The following is a 14,602-nucleotide window of genomic DNA, read 5'->3' as shown; positions in this document are numbered from 1 at the left end:
ACTCAATGGAACCCCCACTAAGAAATGCTACCCAAGACCCACTCCACATAGAGGGACAGGCAGGGGAAGGCTGAGGCCTGGTCCACCTAGCACTACTGAGTAGTCCACAGAGGCATGCCATTCAGGGGCCTTGTACTGAGGTCAGAGTGAAGGAAGTGTAAGTTTAACCACTTTGGGCCCGAGTTTTAAAGGTCTGGAGGGAGGAAGACTGCCAGGCTCTGGGATTCGGTGCTGGCCAGCAGAGTCTTAGGGAGCAGGGACTCTGCAGCACTAGGGAAGAGATGTGCACTGGCAGGTCTGGAGCAGCTCTGTTGTGTGGCAGCCAAGGAGAACAGGAGATGCTCAAAAATTAGGTTTGGCAAAAAAGTTTTAAGGTGTTTCCATATAAGTAGAAATCCTGGAGAATACAAAAAGATGGGGAAGGCAGTTTTTTTGGGGAGAAATTATGTTTTCCTTCAGGAGCTTTTGGTGGGTTCAGTTGTACACCTTCAGGTACATCAAAATGAAGCCTTACATTTTGAAGAGGAACCCACACCCCCTCTTCAGGAACATGGCAAGCCCACCCACTCCAAGGACACACCACCCTCCCCAACCATCAGTAACTCTGAAGACATCAGTTCTTCTCAAACAGTTTAATAGCAAATAAACAAAGGAAGGTACCACACTTGGCAGATACAAAATGACTTTTTGTCCGTGTGTCTGTGCAATTAAAACAGATTTAGGTTCCCCATTGGGACAAAAGGAAAAACACACAAAAAAAAGGAAGGAGATTCCTTTGAAACACATACTCCCTTGACCCAAACTTGTAACAATTTTTTTTTCTTTTTAAATTCACTACACAAACTCTGTGATTAGGTAAGAAAAGCGACGAGAGCTCTTCTTGCCTTTTTTTAAACCATTAAAGTAAAATCCATAATTTTCTACAGAGTACAACACAAGTTCACACAAAAAAGACATTTTCTTTTGCAAATCAAAACAGGAAAGAAAAGCAAAGCTCAAACAAGATAAAGGAAAAGCATTTCTACGGCTGAATCACGACTGAGTTGATTGAATCCCGTTGTTGCTGCAGAACAGACTGTGCGTTTGGTCATAGTGGCAATTTTTTTTCTCTTCACATTGTGAAATCACTTTACATTGTTTTCTAGTAGAAAAGGCAAAAAACTGTACAAAACCCCTAGTGTTAAATACAACGTTTGTACCAATAAAAAACTCACACAGGTTTGTCTCCAAAATGTAAAGTTTCTTTTTTTTTTTTCTTTTTAAATTATTCACAAAAAGCAGCTGGAAATCAGAAAGGCAGCTGCCGCTCCAGGGTCTCAATTCCATTAAAACCACCACAGAACAATTAAAACAATCAGAGAGAGAAAAGGAAAAGGAAACAACGTCCAACATTTGGCATTTGGTTTTATCCACAGGTTTTCCCAGAGCTCCTCTTGGAATTGAAAGCAAAATATATTGGCAAACACGGCTTCTCAATACACAGGAAGGGGAGCCTCAGTGCCTCCTGCCAACAGAGGCGGCTCTGTGCAGTCAGACTGTGGGGCGCACAGCAGTCTCTCAGGCTGGGGTTTCTGGCCTCTTTCCATCCAATCACCCCTTCCAGGAAATTCAGCAGCCTTCCAGACACTGGGCCTCTGCCTGGCTGCCCTTTCCCCCAGGCAGAGTGGCCTTGGGCATAATACCGGGCAACCCGCCAGCCCCAGAGCAGAAACCCTGCTGGGATCCCTTCCTTCATCAACGTTGGTGTGGAGGATGCTCAGCAGCGCTTCCACCTCCCCATCCCCAGCCCCTAGCTACATCTCTCCACCCTTCCCTGGACAGTCCTACTTCCCAGCTCGCCCACCCACCAGCAGCCTAGGTCTGGGTGGGATCTATCATCAGCTCCTCCCCCTGCAACCTCTTCCCTCCACAGATCCACCCTGTGACCTCTCCTCTCCTCGCCTCTCCCCCTCCACTCACATTCTTACTCAAGTCTCCAAGACCCTGAGGCTGGATGGTGCCACAAGAGAAGAGGGTCAGTTTCCCTCAGGGAACCAAAAAAACTGGCTTGCTCAGCACCCAGGGACAGTAGCTGTTTGGCTCTTCACCCAATTTAAAAAACAAATCCCTGCCCTTTCCCCCACCCCACTAGCTAAGCAAGAGCAGAGCTGTGGTGAAGAGCCAGTGCGGGGTGGCTGGTGCCCAGGGCTGTAAACAGTGTGAAGACTGAAGTATTGTGCTTGTCACCTAGGAAAAGCGCCAGCAGGTGAACTGCTGCTTGGTGCGCAGATGGCCTCCTACTACGGGGTGGTTGGGAGCGCCTTCCTTCCTCCAGGTGCTCACTGCCCCTAATGCGCTAAGTAAGCCTCTTGCCCACCTGCTGCCACCTTCTAGGCTCTACCTCTGCTTCTTGTGTCTCTCCAGGCCCCCTTACCACCCTCTCTGAGCAGAGCAGCCAGCCTCCTGGACGCCCTGCTGAGACCGGGAGGCCACACGAAGTGACAGTCTAAGTGCACAGGCAAACGCTCTAAGGGCAATAGAGGAGAAAGTTGCCACTTCAAAATAAAACAATACAATCTTGAAAAAAATAATCAACCCTACAACAATTTAAAACAGCTTCTTTGAAACCCTTTTAAATCGATCAGTTTTTGCACAAACTATAGAAAACAGAGAGGTGAAGGTGATATATACGAAGGTGTGAAGAAACAGCAGGAAACATGCAAAACTTTTTTCTGGGCATAATCTTAGTAGGAAAGGAAAAAATTCAAAACAAAAACACAAAAACAATACAAAAACAAAAACAACAACAAAAAATCAAAGCATCACATTTTGCTGTGGAGACTTTAGGAACAAGCATGGGGCTGAGGGGAAGGGGCAGGCGGGATCCAGGACTCCCCACAGAGTCGCTCCAGGGAAGAACCACAAAAGAAAAAGAAAAAGGGCTGGCTGGGGCCCAAACTGCAGCCTGCAGTCAAAAAGGAAAGGGGGTTCAGGTGCTCTCTGCAGTTGAGAACTCAGAAGAAAAACAAAAGAAAGAACAATACATGCGGTCTCCTCAAGCCCCACAGACTGTATCAGCAAAATGTGCTCAGGAGCCTCAAAGGTTTTAGTGACATCTTTTATTTCATTGTTTACTTCAAAGTTGTCTTTAAAACTAAGCACACAGAGAAACAAAGCCTAGAAACGGACTGGCTGTGTGTTCACAGAAATACAAACACCACGCGGTATGTGCTAGTAGGGCTGCTCTGAAGACAATTACAAAGAATTGGAATCACAAAATCAAGTGGTTATCTTATGAAGTTCTAGAAAAATAGATTTTTTTTATATTCAAATGCAAGTTTAAATATTTCCCCTTCAGCAGTCGTTCTAGCAAAACCAATTTGGCAGCACAAAAGGGAAAAAAAAAAAAAAAAAAGGAAAGAAAAAAGAAAAAGAAAAAAAAAACGAAGAAAGAAACAAACATAATAAAAATACACGTCAGCATCAAAGGTCAACACAAGGTCAAAGGTGAGAGTTCAAGCATCAGAGAAGCTGAAGAGACAGGGATTTGGACGATGTACTTGACGCCACATCGACATGCTTTAGGCACAACGATGAACAAACGGCAGGAATCTAGAAAAAAAAACAAACCAGAAAGAGGGAGACCCACTGAGTTACACAGAGCAATACATCCAAACAGAGAGAGAGAACAGGACACTCACTGTGTGTACAGCCCTGAAATGAGGTGGGCGGGCAGGGATTGGGTAATGACAGGGAACTTTTGCACATGCTAACAATGGACACAGGGGAAAGTCAAAAAGGACATGGAGGACACCAAGAACACATCTAATTGCCAGAGACAGAAGGGAACCTAAGGCTTGGATTTTTCCATGAAGCGCCCAACTCCTAAGAGAAGAAGGTCTCCAGGGGAGCAGAGCCTCAGCCTCTCTCCCCACTCCCTGGTCACAACCCAAGGGGAAGCAGAAGATGCTGGCTGGGGTGGGGAAAATTTTTCAGGGAAGAGGACCAGAATTTCTGCTCTTATCTTATGGGGATGGCCCTTTGTTCCCAGAAATCCAAGCTCTTAGCTTCCACCCAGGCCCTGGCCACTCAAGTGGAACCCAGGAGACAGTGGTCTGGCTGCATTCAAGGCAAATCAATTTCATGATGTAACCCGAGTAAGAAACAAAACTACAACAAAAAACACTTTGTAAGTGAAACCTTCACACAACAGAAAAGGATTGCTTAAGACTTGACAGCGAGTCTCTCCACTCTGAGCTGAGCCCTTTCACACATGAGACTTGTAGGGGAGCAGCGTCTTCACAAAACCATCTTTGGCCTGGGGAAAGAACTGTGCTCAAGGGCAGTGCTACTGCTGTGCTAACTCACTCGGCAGGGGGAGGAGAGAACAGAGAAATGCATGGTCTCACCAGCTGGCTGCTCGAGCAGCCCAGGACCCTGCTGGGGCAAGCATTCCTTTTAAGAGAACCCATCAGCAGGTATGAAGCCCTCAGGGTCTGGTATCAAAGGTGGGTGGATTGCACCTTGGCCTCTTATGTCATTAGGAAAGGAGTTTCATAAGGTCCCAGAGCCCAAGACAAATCCATGGACAAATAATGGTGAGATGGGGGAAGGCAAAGAGAAGAGGGGGATGTGGGAAGGGAGTGACGTTTTGGCTAAGGAGGAAGACAGAACAGAAGGCTAGGGAGCACAGCACCGGCAGCACCCTGTGGAGCACAGCTCTCTCCTCTGCCAATTCACAGCATTAACACCTTCCCCTTGGGCAGGTTAGCTGGGCTGCAAACGGGCCACAGAAAGTCAGTAGTTTCAATCATACACAGCACCCTGTGTGTATAACAATCACATTCTGGATTCTACAAAATCCTGGCCTTTTCCAGAGATATAATTTAGGTAATAAATATTCTCCACCCCGGAGCTGTATAAAACTTCTATAAAAATAGAAACGACATTCTTGGTTCCAGCCGGTTGGGATTCAGAACAGCGCCTCCCCAACCTAGCATTTTTTTCTTTTTTTTGTTTTCTTCTTTTTTATTTTTATTTTTTGCATTTATTTAAAAAATCCCATCATGACCCTGGAAGCCTTTAGAACAGTTTTATCCTTTGAAACACAGGACACATTTCTCCCAGTGCGCAGAATTTCAAGTTTACGTGGTTCAGCTTAAGAAGTGTATGTTTCACGTTCCTTAGAGGACAACAGACCCAAGTTATCACTATGAGAAAGGAACAGCTGTCCCAGCTTCAATGGGATAATCCAACACCACCAGCTACCTGTACAACAGTAAGATGGTCAATCCCTGTCTGTTACCCACAGGGACAGCATGACAAGGAAAGAGCCCCCATCTGACTTAATAGCAAACCAACCCCTTTATTCTTATCTCTGCTGCTAGGGGTCAAGACTGGCATTTGTGAGGTTTCAGATTCCAGAGACCCAGGGACCCCGTCCCTGGCCGTGGCTATAGTCATATCTTAACAGGGCCACCTCTGCCCAGGTGCACATTCCCAACAGCATGTCCTTCCTGGTTCTCTACCCCCACAGCACTTCTTAGAGCAGAGACAGAGCCCAGAAGCTGTGTGGGTCACAGGCAAGAGCAGAAGTAAGACCTGCAGGAGGCAGCAGGGAGCCAACTGTAGCACGAGGACAAAAATGAACACGGTAATACTGAGGTAAATGAACACTCAATTCATGTGGAGGCTGTAAACGTCCTAATGTCACCTCTGCCTCAAGAGCAGAAAATGTGACTGGAGTGGTTACAGGAGGGGCCTGCCAGACCCCTGTGGGAATACTACATCTGGGACACCTCAATCAAGGAGGCAAGGGAGGATTTCTGGCCACTGGCAAATGAAGCATACTGGCTTGCAGGGACCTTCTGATTCAAGTACACCAAGAAACAAGCTCCTCCTCCCCCAACTAGATGGCATTGATCACTCTGCCCACAAGTGGTACCCCCTTCAGCAAGAACGGCAAGCCCTTCTTGGATTTGCCTTCATGAGAAAATTGTGACTTGGGATGGAGGTGACGTTTCTTGCTGTGGTGAACTGCAAGGAAGGAAGCAGGCAATGTATTCCATAGAGGCCTTCTTTAAAGAGACCTGTTGGAAATGGGCCATGGTCTAATTTGGTGTTGAAATAAACTAACCTCTTTGGCTGCTTCTCCCAAACTGCCACCAGCCAGGCAGGGCCAATCCAATACTGACTGCTGGCTGGGGGAGCAGGTAATGGGTGATGCCGCCCTGCTTTTTGCATATGTCAGGCTAACCGGTGCTCTATTTCCAGAGAATTGTTAACGCCCTTTTTTGAAAAGAGCGGCAGAAATTCCGGACAAGAATCTGAAAAATAGGTGTCAAAAACTATTTCCCAGAAGGCAGCTGTGTAGAAGTTTGAGTCTCCAGCTGCCAGGGCATTAGGTGTCACTCCACTCTCCCCCAAAGCTGCTCTGCTCCCCACAGCTCCCAGGTGTCAGTTCTCATTCTACCCACCCTCACACTAAGGGAGGTTCTGGGGGTCACTTTTTTGTTCCACTCAGTCCTCTCTTTTGGGGTGGTTTGGGGCAAATCCTGATCATTGTCTGTGTTAAATGTTTCCCTGTCCCCCTTTCCCAGGGTGGTTTGGTGTTGGTCCTTCTCAACACACACTGGTTACAAACACAGCAAACTTTAAATAAAGGAAAAACAAAAAACAAACAAAAAAAAAACAACTCAGGATATGGCACCTAAACTCCAAAGTAAAACACTGGAAACCAAAGCACAAACTTGTCCTCTGTACGAAGCGAAACTCCCACAGAAGGCAGTAGCCGAGTCTTCAGGGCAAGCTGTGCCTGCGAGAGTGGCAGGGATCAGGGTCCAGGGCTGTCAACACACAGCCTCAGGGCTTCGAATCATTAAGGGTGCTCCTCCCCCACTTACCAGAAGACCCTCTCACTCCAGTCTCAGAGGGGAGCACGCTCAGTAGGGCTTGCTGTCATTCTTCGAACGTTTGAGCTGCACTTTAAGCCGCTTCATGCCAATCTGAAAGCCGTTCATGGACTGGATGGCAGCTTGGGCCGAGACAGGATTGTCGTAACTTACAAAACCTGTGTGTCCAAGCAGAAACCTAGGTGAGGGACATAATGAGGCAAGGAGATTCTCAGTCCTCCTTATTCAAGATACCTTATGTGCTTCATCTAAAATCCCAATTTTATTCAGCAGGGACAAGAAATCTGGACATTATATCATATGAAATAAATTAGGTTCTTAATAGTACCACTTAACATCTACATGGTAATCTAAAGGTTTTTTTCTTTTTCTTGAGACAGGGTCTTGCTCTGTCATCCAGGATGGAGTACAGTGGTATGACCATGGTTCACTGCAACCTCGGCCTCCTGGGCTCAGGTGATCCTCTCACCTCAGCCTTGAGTAGCTGGGAACACAGGTACACGCCACCATGTCTGGCTAATTTTTTGGAGCCATGAGGTCTCACTCTGTTGCTCAGGCTGGTCTCAAACTCCTAGGCTCAAGTGATCCTCCTGCCTTGGCCTCCCAAAGTACTGGGACTTATAGGCACAAACCTGGACTGTTTTAAGGTTTTTTTGCAAACCATTTTCCATATATTATTTTTCTCTCTGGAGCAACAGTGTGGGTAGAAATCCTTATCTCCACTACAGCAATGAGAAACTGGGGCTCAAAAAGAGGTCATATGACCTGCCCATGGCCAAGTTAAAACAACAGCCCAAACTCATATCCAGCTCTTTCTGCAGTGAGCTCCTTCCTTCTCAGTGGTAAAATACTAATTCCACCCTGACACCAGAGAGAAGCCAACATACCAAAACACTTGCTCAGGTTTGTCTGCTTGTCTATGAAAACCTTGGCAGACACGACATTCCCAAAGGGCATAAACATCTGTAACAGGTCCTGATCGCCAAACTCCTGGGGCAGGTGGTAGATGAACAGGTTGGCTCCCTCTGGACCTTCAAAATACCCAGGAATTGGAAAGGTATCAGTGTCAAACATGCTCATCGCCAGTGGTCTTTCATTTCCACCTATGTTAAAACTGTCACAATCCCCAAAAGTAGAGATTCATCTGGGGAACTAAACAGATTCTCTAAATACAAAGCAAGGAACCAAAGGACAAACATTAAAACAGATTCCTTCCCTCACATTCAGCCAAGCTCCATCTCACTAAGGATGTGAGAATTCTACCTGGAGGAGGAGAAGTGCTGGGATAATAAAGCAGGACTTGTGTGTGGAGCAGGAGAACAGAGACTGCAGGCTCAGAGAGGAACACAGAAGAGAAGGTGAAAAGGGGTTAAAAACAAAACAGGTTTCCAAACAATGCCTAGAAACCACAGGGACAGCAAAGAGATTGGTAGTTGCCAGATGCAAGATGTAGAAGCAGGGAATGAGTACAAAGGGGCACAAGGGAATTTCTAGGGGTGATGGAAATGTTCTTAATCTGTAGTGATGGCTGCAGGACTGGGTCTGTTTGTCAATACTCATATAGCTCTATGCCAAAATCAGTGAGTTTCATCATATGTAAATTGAACAATAAAAAGAAATTAGTTTTTTTTTTTTTTTTTTTTTGAGACGGAGTTTCGCTGTTGTCGCCCAGGCTGGAGTGCAGTGGCGCGATCTCGGCTCACTGCAAGCTCCGCCTCCTGGGTTCCCGCCATTCTCCCACCTCAGCCTCCGAGTAGCTGGGACTACAGGCGCCCGCCACCTCGCCTGGCTAGTTTTTTGTATTTTTAGTAGAGACGGGGTTTCACCATGTTAGCCAGGAGGGTCTCGATCTCCTGACCTCGTGATCCACCCGCCTCGGCCTCCCAAAGTGCTGGGATCACAGGCTTGAGCCACCGCGCCCGGCCAAAAAGAAATTAGTTTTAAAAATGCACCCATGATTAACACTGAGCTTAAAAGCAGAACACACATTCTTCATTTGACTACTTATACTCAATGATTTTCTTTCTTTCCTTTTTTTTTCCGAGATGAAGTCTCGCTCTGTCGCCCAGGTTGGAGTGCAGTGGCATGATCTCGGCTCACTGCAACCTCCGCCTCCCGGGTTCAAGTGATTCTCCTGCCTCAGCCTCCCGAGTAGCTGGGATTACAGGCAGGCGCCACCACACCCAGCTAATTTTTGTATTTTTAGTAGTGATGGGGTTTCATCATGTTGGTCAGGCTGGTCTGGAACTCCTGATCTCATGATCCGCCCGCCTTGGCCTCTCAAAGTGCTGGGATTACAGGCATAAGCCACTGCATCCAGCCTACTCAATGATTTTCTAACCAAAAAGTTTTATTACAATTGCAGTCCAGCCATTCTCCAGCCACCCTGGCCTCCTTGTTTTTGTCAAACATATCAGGGAACTTTGCTGCCTCAGGGCCTCTGTACTTGCTTTTCCTATGCCCCTGTTACTCTTCTTTCTCTAGATTCAGGCATGGCTTGCTTTCTACTTCCTTCAGTTCTCTGCTTAAATGTCAACTTAGACATTCTCTGAGCATTCTGCATAAAATGCAGTGCCTCTGACACTCCCTCTCTCTCTTCCCTGCTTATCATTCTCCAGAGGATCATCTGAAACACCTCATGCCCTCATTTATTTATTGTCTATCTCCACAAAAATATTGGTTCATGCTACGTTCTCCTACTACCACATCCCTAGGGGATATGTGATTCAGAGCAAGTGAGGGGAGATGAACCAGGTCTTCTTTCTGCTGTGATAAGAGGACACTCATCTTTTTCCTACATTAGTGCTTATACCAGCTCCTGGTTATAAAAACCCAGTCAAATCTGAGCACAGAGGTGTCAACAGGACTTTCTATTCATGTAAGTCACCTTCAGGCCTCTTTCTAGCTAGACGGTCTCTCCTAATTTTCTTTTTCTCCTAAATTGAATACCATTTGTGTCAAATGACATACTTCCCACTCCATCAACTCATGGGCCAAACTGTCCCATCACCCCTCGGTTTGTCTTCAATCAGTACAAACATCAATCAGAAAGTGAGGAAAAGGCCAAATGACATAGCTAAAAGGGACACTGAGGCAGAAGACATCCAGACAGAAGATCCTCTGATAGATTTGTAATGTGTAGAGAAGACCTCCTAACGGAAACAGATTCTTGTCAAACGTGTCAGATGCGATAAGGTCAGTGTCTGTTACTTCGTCTAAAAACTGCAGCCCCATTCTAAGAGGGCACACAGAGGTTCTGATCTGAGACACATCCAGAAAACATTTCAAAAGCAGATCACATTTCACAGGGTTTCTCAGTCTACACTTGACACTATCAAAGAAAAACAATGGTCTGAAGACCTAACTGGTTCCCTCAGCCTTTGCTCTGCCTTTCAGTTCTGGTATAGAAGGAGGAATACCCCCATACCTGACCCTGATCTCCCTTTGCACTCACCTTCCTTCTGGCTTCCAGCAGCACCAATACTCTGCTGTGTCAGAAGATTCTGGTTGTACAGAGTGGGGAGTGCAGCAGCAGCATATTGCTGGATACCCGAGTAGGCCTGAGTGAGGGCCTCCATGGTGCTCCCAGTGCCATTGGAAAGGCCACTGCTGCCCAGGCCACCATTTAAAGCAGCCATTCCTTGGTTGGAGGAAGAGAAGTATTAATATATTAGAAAGACTAAACTGATGCCAAAGACAAGTCTACTCAGGGACATCTAGAAGAGGGAAAACTCCAAAGTTCTTCCCTTTATCTCCCTCTTAGTTTCTCCCTGAGAAGAAACTATCTGACTGGCTAGATTTCAGGACATTCACCAGGCCTTGCTAATGGGGACATTAAGAAATGCCATACGTGGGTGTGGTGCTCCCCATTACCTTCATCCAATCTGTGGAATGACAGGTCCATATTCTGACTGTTCTGCCACTTTCTCAAAATGAGCTAGAATGCCATAAAAGAAGAGTCCCAGGACTGCGAACTCAAAGGGGTACATGTGATTTCTGACAAGATGTGGATGAACCCTACCATTAAAAGAGCAACTAACAGGTACTGAGTACATTCTATGTGTCAGCCACTGTACTATGCAATGTGCTCAGCAGCACTTTATGTTCCAATTATTATTATTATTATTATTATTTTGGAGACAGAGTTTCACTTTGTGTTGGAGTTCAGCGGTACAATCATAGCTCACAGAAGCCTCAAGCTCCCAGGCTCAAGCAATCCTCCTGGCCTCAGCATCCCAAGTAGCTGGGACTACAGGGATGCACCACTACACCCAGATAATTTTTGTAGAGATGGAGTTCTCACTATGTTGCTCAGGCTGGTCTGGAACTCATGACCTAGGGTGATTCTCCTGCTCTGGCCTCCCAAACTGCTGGGTCTATAGGTATGAGCCACTGCACCTGGCCTCATTTAATTTTTTAACAACCCTTCAAAGTATTCTATTATTCCCACTTCAAAGATGAGAAAATGTCCTTAGAAAGGTGGTCCAAAGTTATAGCTAGCTAAGGGACAGAGGCGGGATTTAACTCAGGTCTGAATAAAAAAATCCTTTTTTTTTTTTTTTTTTTTGAGACAGAGTCTCCCTCTGTCATCCAGGCTGGAGTGCAATGGCGCAATCTTGGCTCACTGCAATCTCTGCCTCCCAGGTTCACACCATTCTCCTGCCTCAGCCTCCCGCTGGGATTACAGGCGCCTGCCACCATGCCCGGCTAATTTTTTTGTATCTTTAGTGGAGATGGGGTTTCACCGCATTAGCCAGAATGGTCTCGATCTCCTGACCTCACGATCCGCCCACCTTGGCCTCCCAAAGTGCAAGGATTAGAGGCGTGAGCCACCACAGCTGGCCCCTATGATTATTTTTAACTTCACTGGGCCACTGCAATCATTCCAGTGGTGCCCCTACCAGGGTTAAGATGTGCTACCTGCACAAAGAATGGTCTGATGACAGCCACGGGCTGCCCCTTACCTGCCAAAGAGCCAACATTGAGGCCAGCCGTTGCTCCAGCTAATGTCTGCAAGGCTCCAAGTGAGGCTATGGGGTTGACAGAATTACTGCTGCTAGAGCTAGGTGAGGACCCTGCTATTAGAAATCCAGGAGTTAAAATTCAACCCATCACTCGCATTCTCTTGTCAACAAGAGCCAAATACAAGAAAGAGTGTCACTATCCAAGTATGCTATTTGCAAAGAGGTTTTCAGTTACTAATTCTAATAACTGTCCTTGCAGGACAGAGACAAATAATGGCCACAGCACATTAAATATCAGGGAGATTTCTCTTAAGTTCAGAAGATGACATTTGAAAATTTGTTGCTCATAATCTGACCTCTCTGGAAACAGGTGTTAACTATTTTCCCTTCCTAGACTCTGCCTTTAAACACAAAGGATCTGTCCAAGGCACATAACAGCACAGTGGGTCATCCTCACGCTTACCTGAACTAGTGAGCACGCTGAGGGGACTGCTGGATGTAGTGAGAGCATTGGTACCACTTGGTGTGTTCTGAGCTGCACTAGCTGCAGCAGCTAGTGCAGCCAAATTCTGTAACTGCATTGCATTCAACCCTGCAACATCCAAAGCAAGAGATTAGCCAGCAGATAAGGGTGCTTCATATCCATTCCAGCAATGACAAGCACACACTGGCAGATGGCTGGTCCCTGACAAAGAGGAACTGTTCTAGATAAGCCTTACAAACAACATTACAGGGCTCCAAAAACTATTCAGATATCACTCATTAAGAAACTTGAAATCATTTCCTCAGAGAAGAGATGGCTAATCCAATAGCACACCACACCAAATGTACATTAATAAAGGTGTGGGCAATTAGGAAACCAAGAAAAACTGCCTACCATGGGGCCAGGAGCACAGGAGAACAATGCCAAAACCTACAGCACAGAATGGGACTGCATCCAGGCCCCTCACTCACACTTCACAGGGGATTCGCTCTCTGTAACAGAGGGGAACACGCAGAAAACGTGGCAGATGCAAAAGGCCCAGGAAGAAACAAGGGAGAACACAGGAGAGCAGCAATGACACAAAGAATAAAGACACCACCACTTGAATAGCAGATTCATCACCAGAAAGAGGAGAGAGGAAAAATCACTGAGTGAAAGACTTCCAAGTAGAGCCCAGGCAACACAGTTGAAAGGGGAGGAAGAAATCTAAACTGTGCTGTCAATGCTGCAAACCATTTACTAGACAATGGAAAGATGGATGGGGTGAGAGGTAGGGGGAGTGGAAAAAGTAAATGAGAATTAAAATACAATACAGATTACAATCTAGCAACTTTCCAAAAATATAGCCAACTATAATTTCCTATGACAAAGTGAATGACTATCAAAAATTTTCAAACAACAAAATGCAGTTCACTGAAAACTACACCTTTCTCAAATGCACATTTGGCCTAGCCTAAATCCAATGCAGAGGGTGTAGGCACAGGCAGCTTTGAAGTTGCCCCATGCCCTACCCCCCACCAACTCCTGATGGCCCCTGGCTCAGGTTTGTTGTGGCACTGCATTTAAGTTTTCCGTGTATGTTAATAGCAACAACAAAATAGGAATTCACCTAAAAAACAAGTATAAGATACACAGGTAAACTAACTGCCTGGGTTCTAGAAGCTTCAAGGTAGGCCATTTGCATGGAAGCCATCTTTGGCTTTTCTGCAGTCACTGGAAAAGTCACTTTAAAATGGAAATAAAGAGTTCTTGCAGTTCTTTCCCCTTATCAGAATGGACTCAGTCTATAGGAGCTAAACAGTCCTTTTCCATATTCTTCTCCAACAGTGACCTAAAAGGTTAGGAGGCACCAGATAACGTGAGAGCAATGTGGCATCAACTAGCAATAGAGCCACTGTATAGAGACAAGGCAACTGAGTCCTGGGATGTTCATCTTAGGTCAGGTTTACATAATAAGCAAAAAAATGTTTTCACAGAAACGATGCCAAACTCCCAAGACTGTTGTTAGCTGGGTCTGCTGGCCTGGGTGCTGCTGCTCCTCTGCAGCAGTGAAACACTTACCTCCCATTGGGTGGAGGCTGCTCAGGGTGTTGAGGTTCCCAGAGGAGGCAGTCTGCTGAAGGAGCTGCAAATAAAGCTAGACATTACACCAAAAAACAGAACAAGAGTGAGAGTGAGGGCTGGTTCTGCATCTGGGATAACTCTACAGCACAGCAAAGCGAGAGTGCAGAGGCCCCCAGAGAGAAGAAAGTCAAAGACAAGAACCCAAGCCAACACAACAGCAACATGAGGCTTATGACAGCACAGGACAAAAAAAAAAAAAAACAAAAAACACACAGTTAAAGCACTGGCCTAGATAGTATGTTCACTGAGTACTGAGCAAAGCTCAAGTCCCTGGGCAGCAGAATTCAGTACAGCAGAGGACAGAAGTACTAAACTTGGGGACAATAAGCTAAACTTGAGCAACTACGCAGTCAACTGTGATTTTTGTCTGCGAATGAATGAATGCCATTTCCAGTTACCCTCTCCAAGTTCTCCTTAGTTAGGTCCACACATCTCACTCTGCAGATTGTTTCCATCTGGATACCCAATTTTTACTTCACACAACTATTTTAAATATCAAACCTAAACATTTCCTAGTATTTCTTGGAGTTACCCTTTATTGGTCACAATGGACCACATGACTAATAATCACTACAGCTACACATCTATCCAACCTTATTTACTTCCTCCCCTCCAAATTGGTTTTCACTGTTGCAGATGAT

The 14,602-nt window shown here is 46.0% G+C and overlaps 1 protein-coding gene across 36 annotated transcripts in view; it reads right to left on the bottom strand.

Annotated features, from left to right (window-relative positions):
• Positions 1 to 617: 617 nt before the first annotated feature.
• CELF1 (CUGBP Elav-like family member 1) overlaps positions 618 to 14,602 on the bottom strand; it is a 96,823-nt gene continuing 82,838 nt past the window's right edge. For 7 of the 36 annotated variants that reach the window (XM_033204939.1, XM_033204918.1, XM_033204940.1 and 4 more), the window contains 6 exons: positions 13,899 to 13,974; positions 12,318 to 12,446; positions 11,855 to 11,968; positions 10,345 to 10,530; positions 7,778 to 7,921; positions 618 to 7,048 (listed from right to left, as the gene is read on the bottom strand). In XM_033204939.1, coding sequence (XP_033060830.1) covers positions 6,921 to 7,048; positions 7,778 to 7,921; positions 10,345 to 10,530; positions 11,855 to 11,968; positions 12,318 to 12,446; positions 13,899 to 13,974 — 777 coding nt within the window. In that variant the 3' untranslated portion in view covers positions 618 to 6,920. The remainder of the gene's footprint in view (positions 7,049 to 7,777; positions 7,922 to 10,344; positions 10,531 to 11,854; positions 11,969 to 12,317; positions 12,447 to 13,898; positions 13,975 to 14,602) is intronic. The other 29 variants (XM_033204925.1, XM_033204947.1, XM_033204948.1 and 26 more) reach the window with 20 other exon arrangements.

Source organism: Trachypithecus francoisi, unplaced genomic scaffold (assembly GCF_009764315.1).
Source record: "Trachypithecus francoisi isolate TF-2019V2 unplaced genomic scaffold, Tfra_2.0 Lachesis_group8, whole genome shotgun sequence".
NCBI classification, from domain to species: Eukaryota; Metazoa; Chordata; class Mammalia; order Primates; family Cercopithecidae; genus Trachypithecus; species Trachypithecus francoisi.
This window is presented reverse-complemented; position numbering and strand designations above follow the sequence as displayed.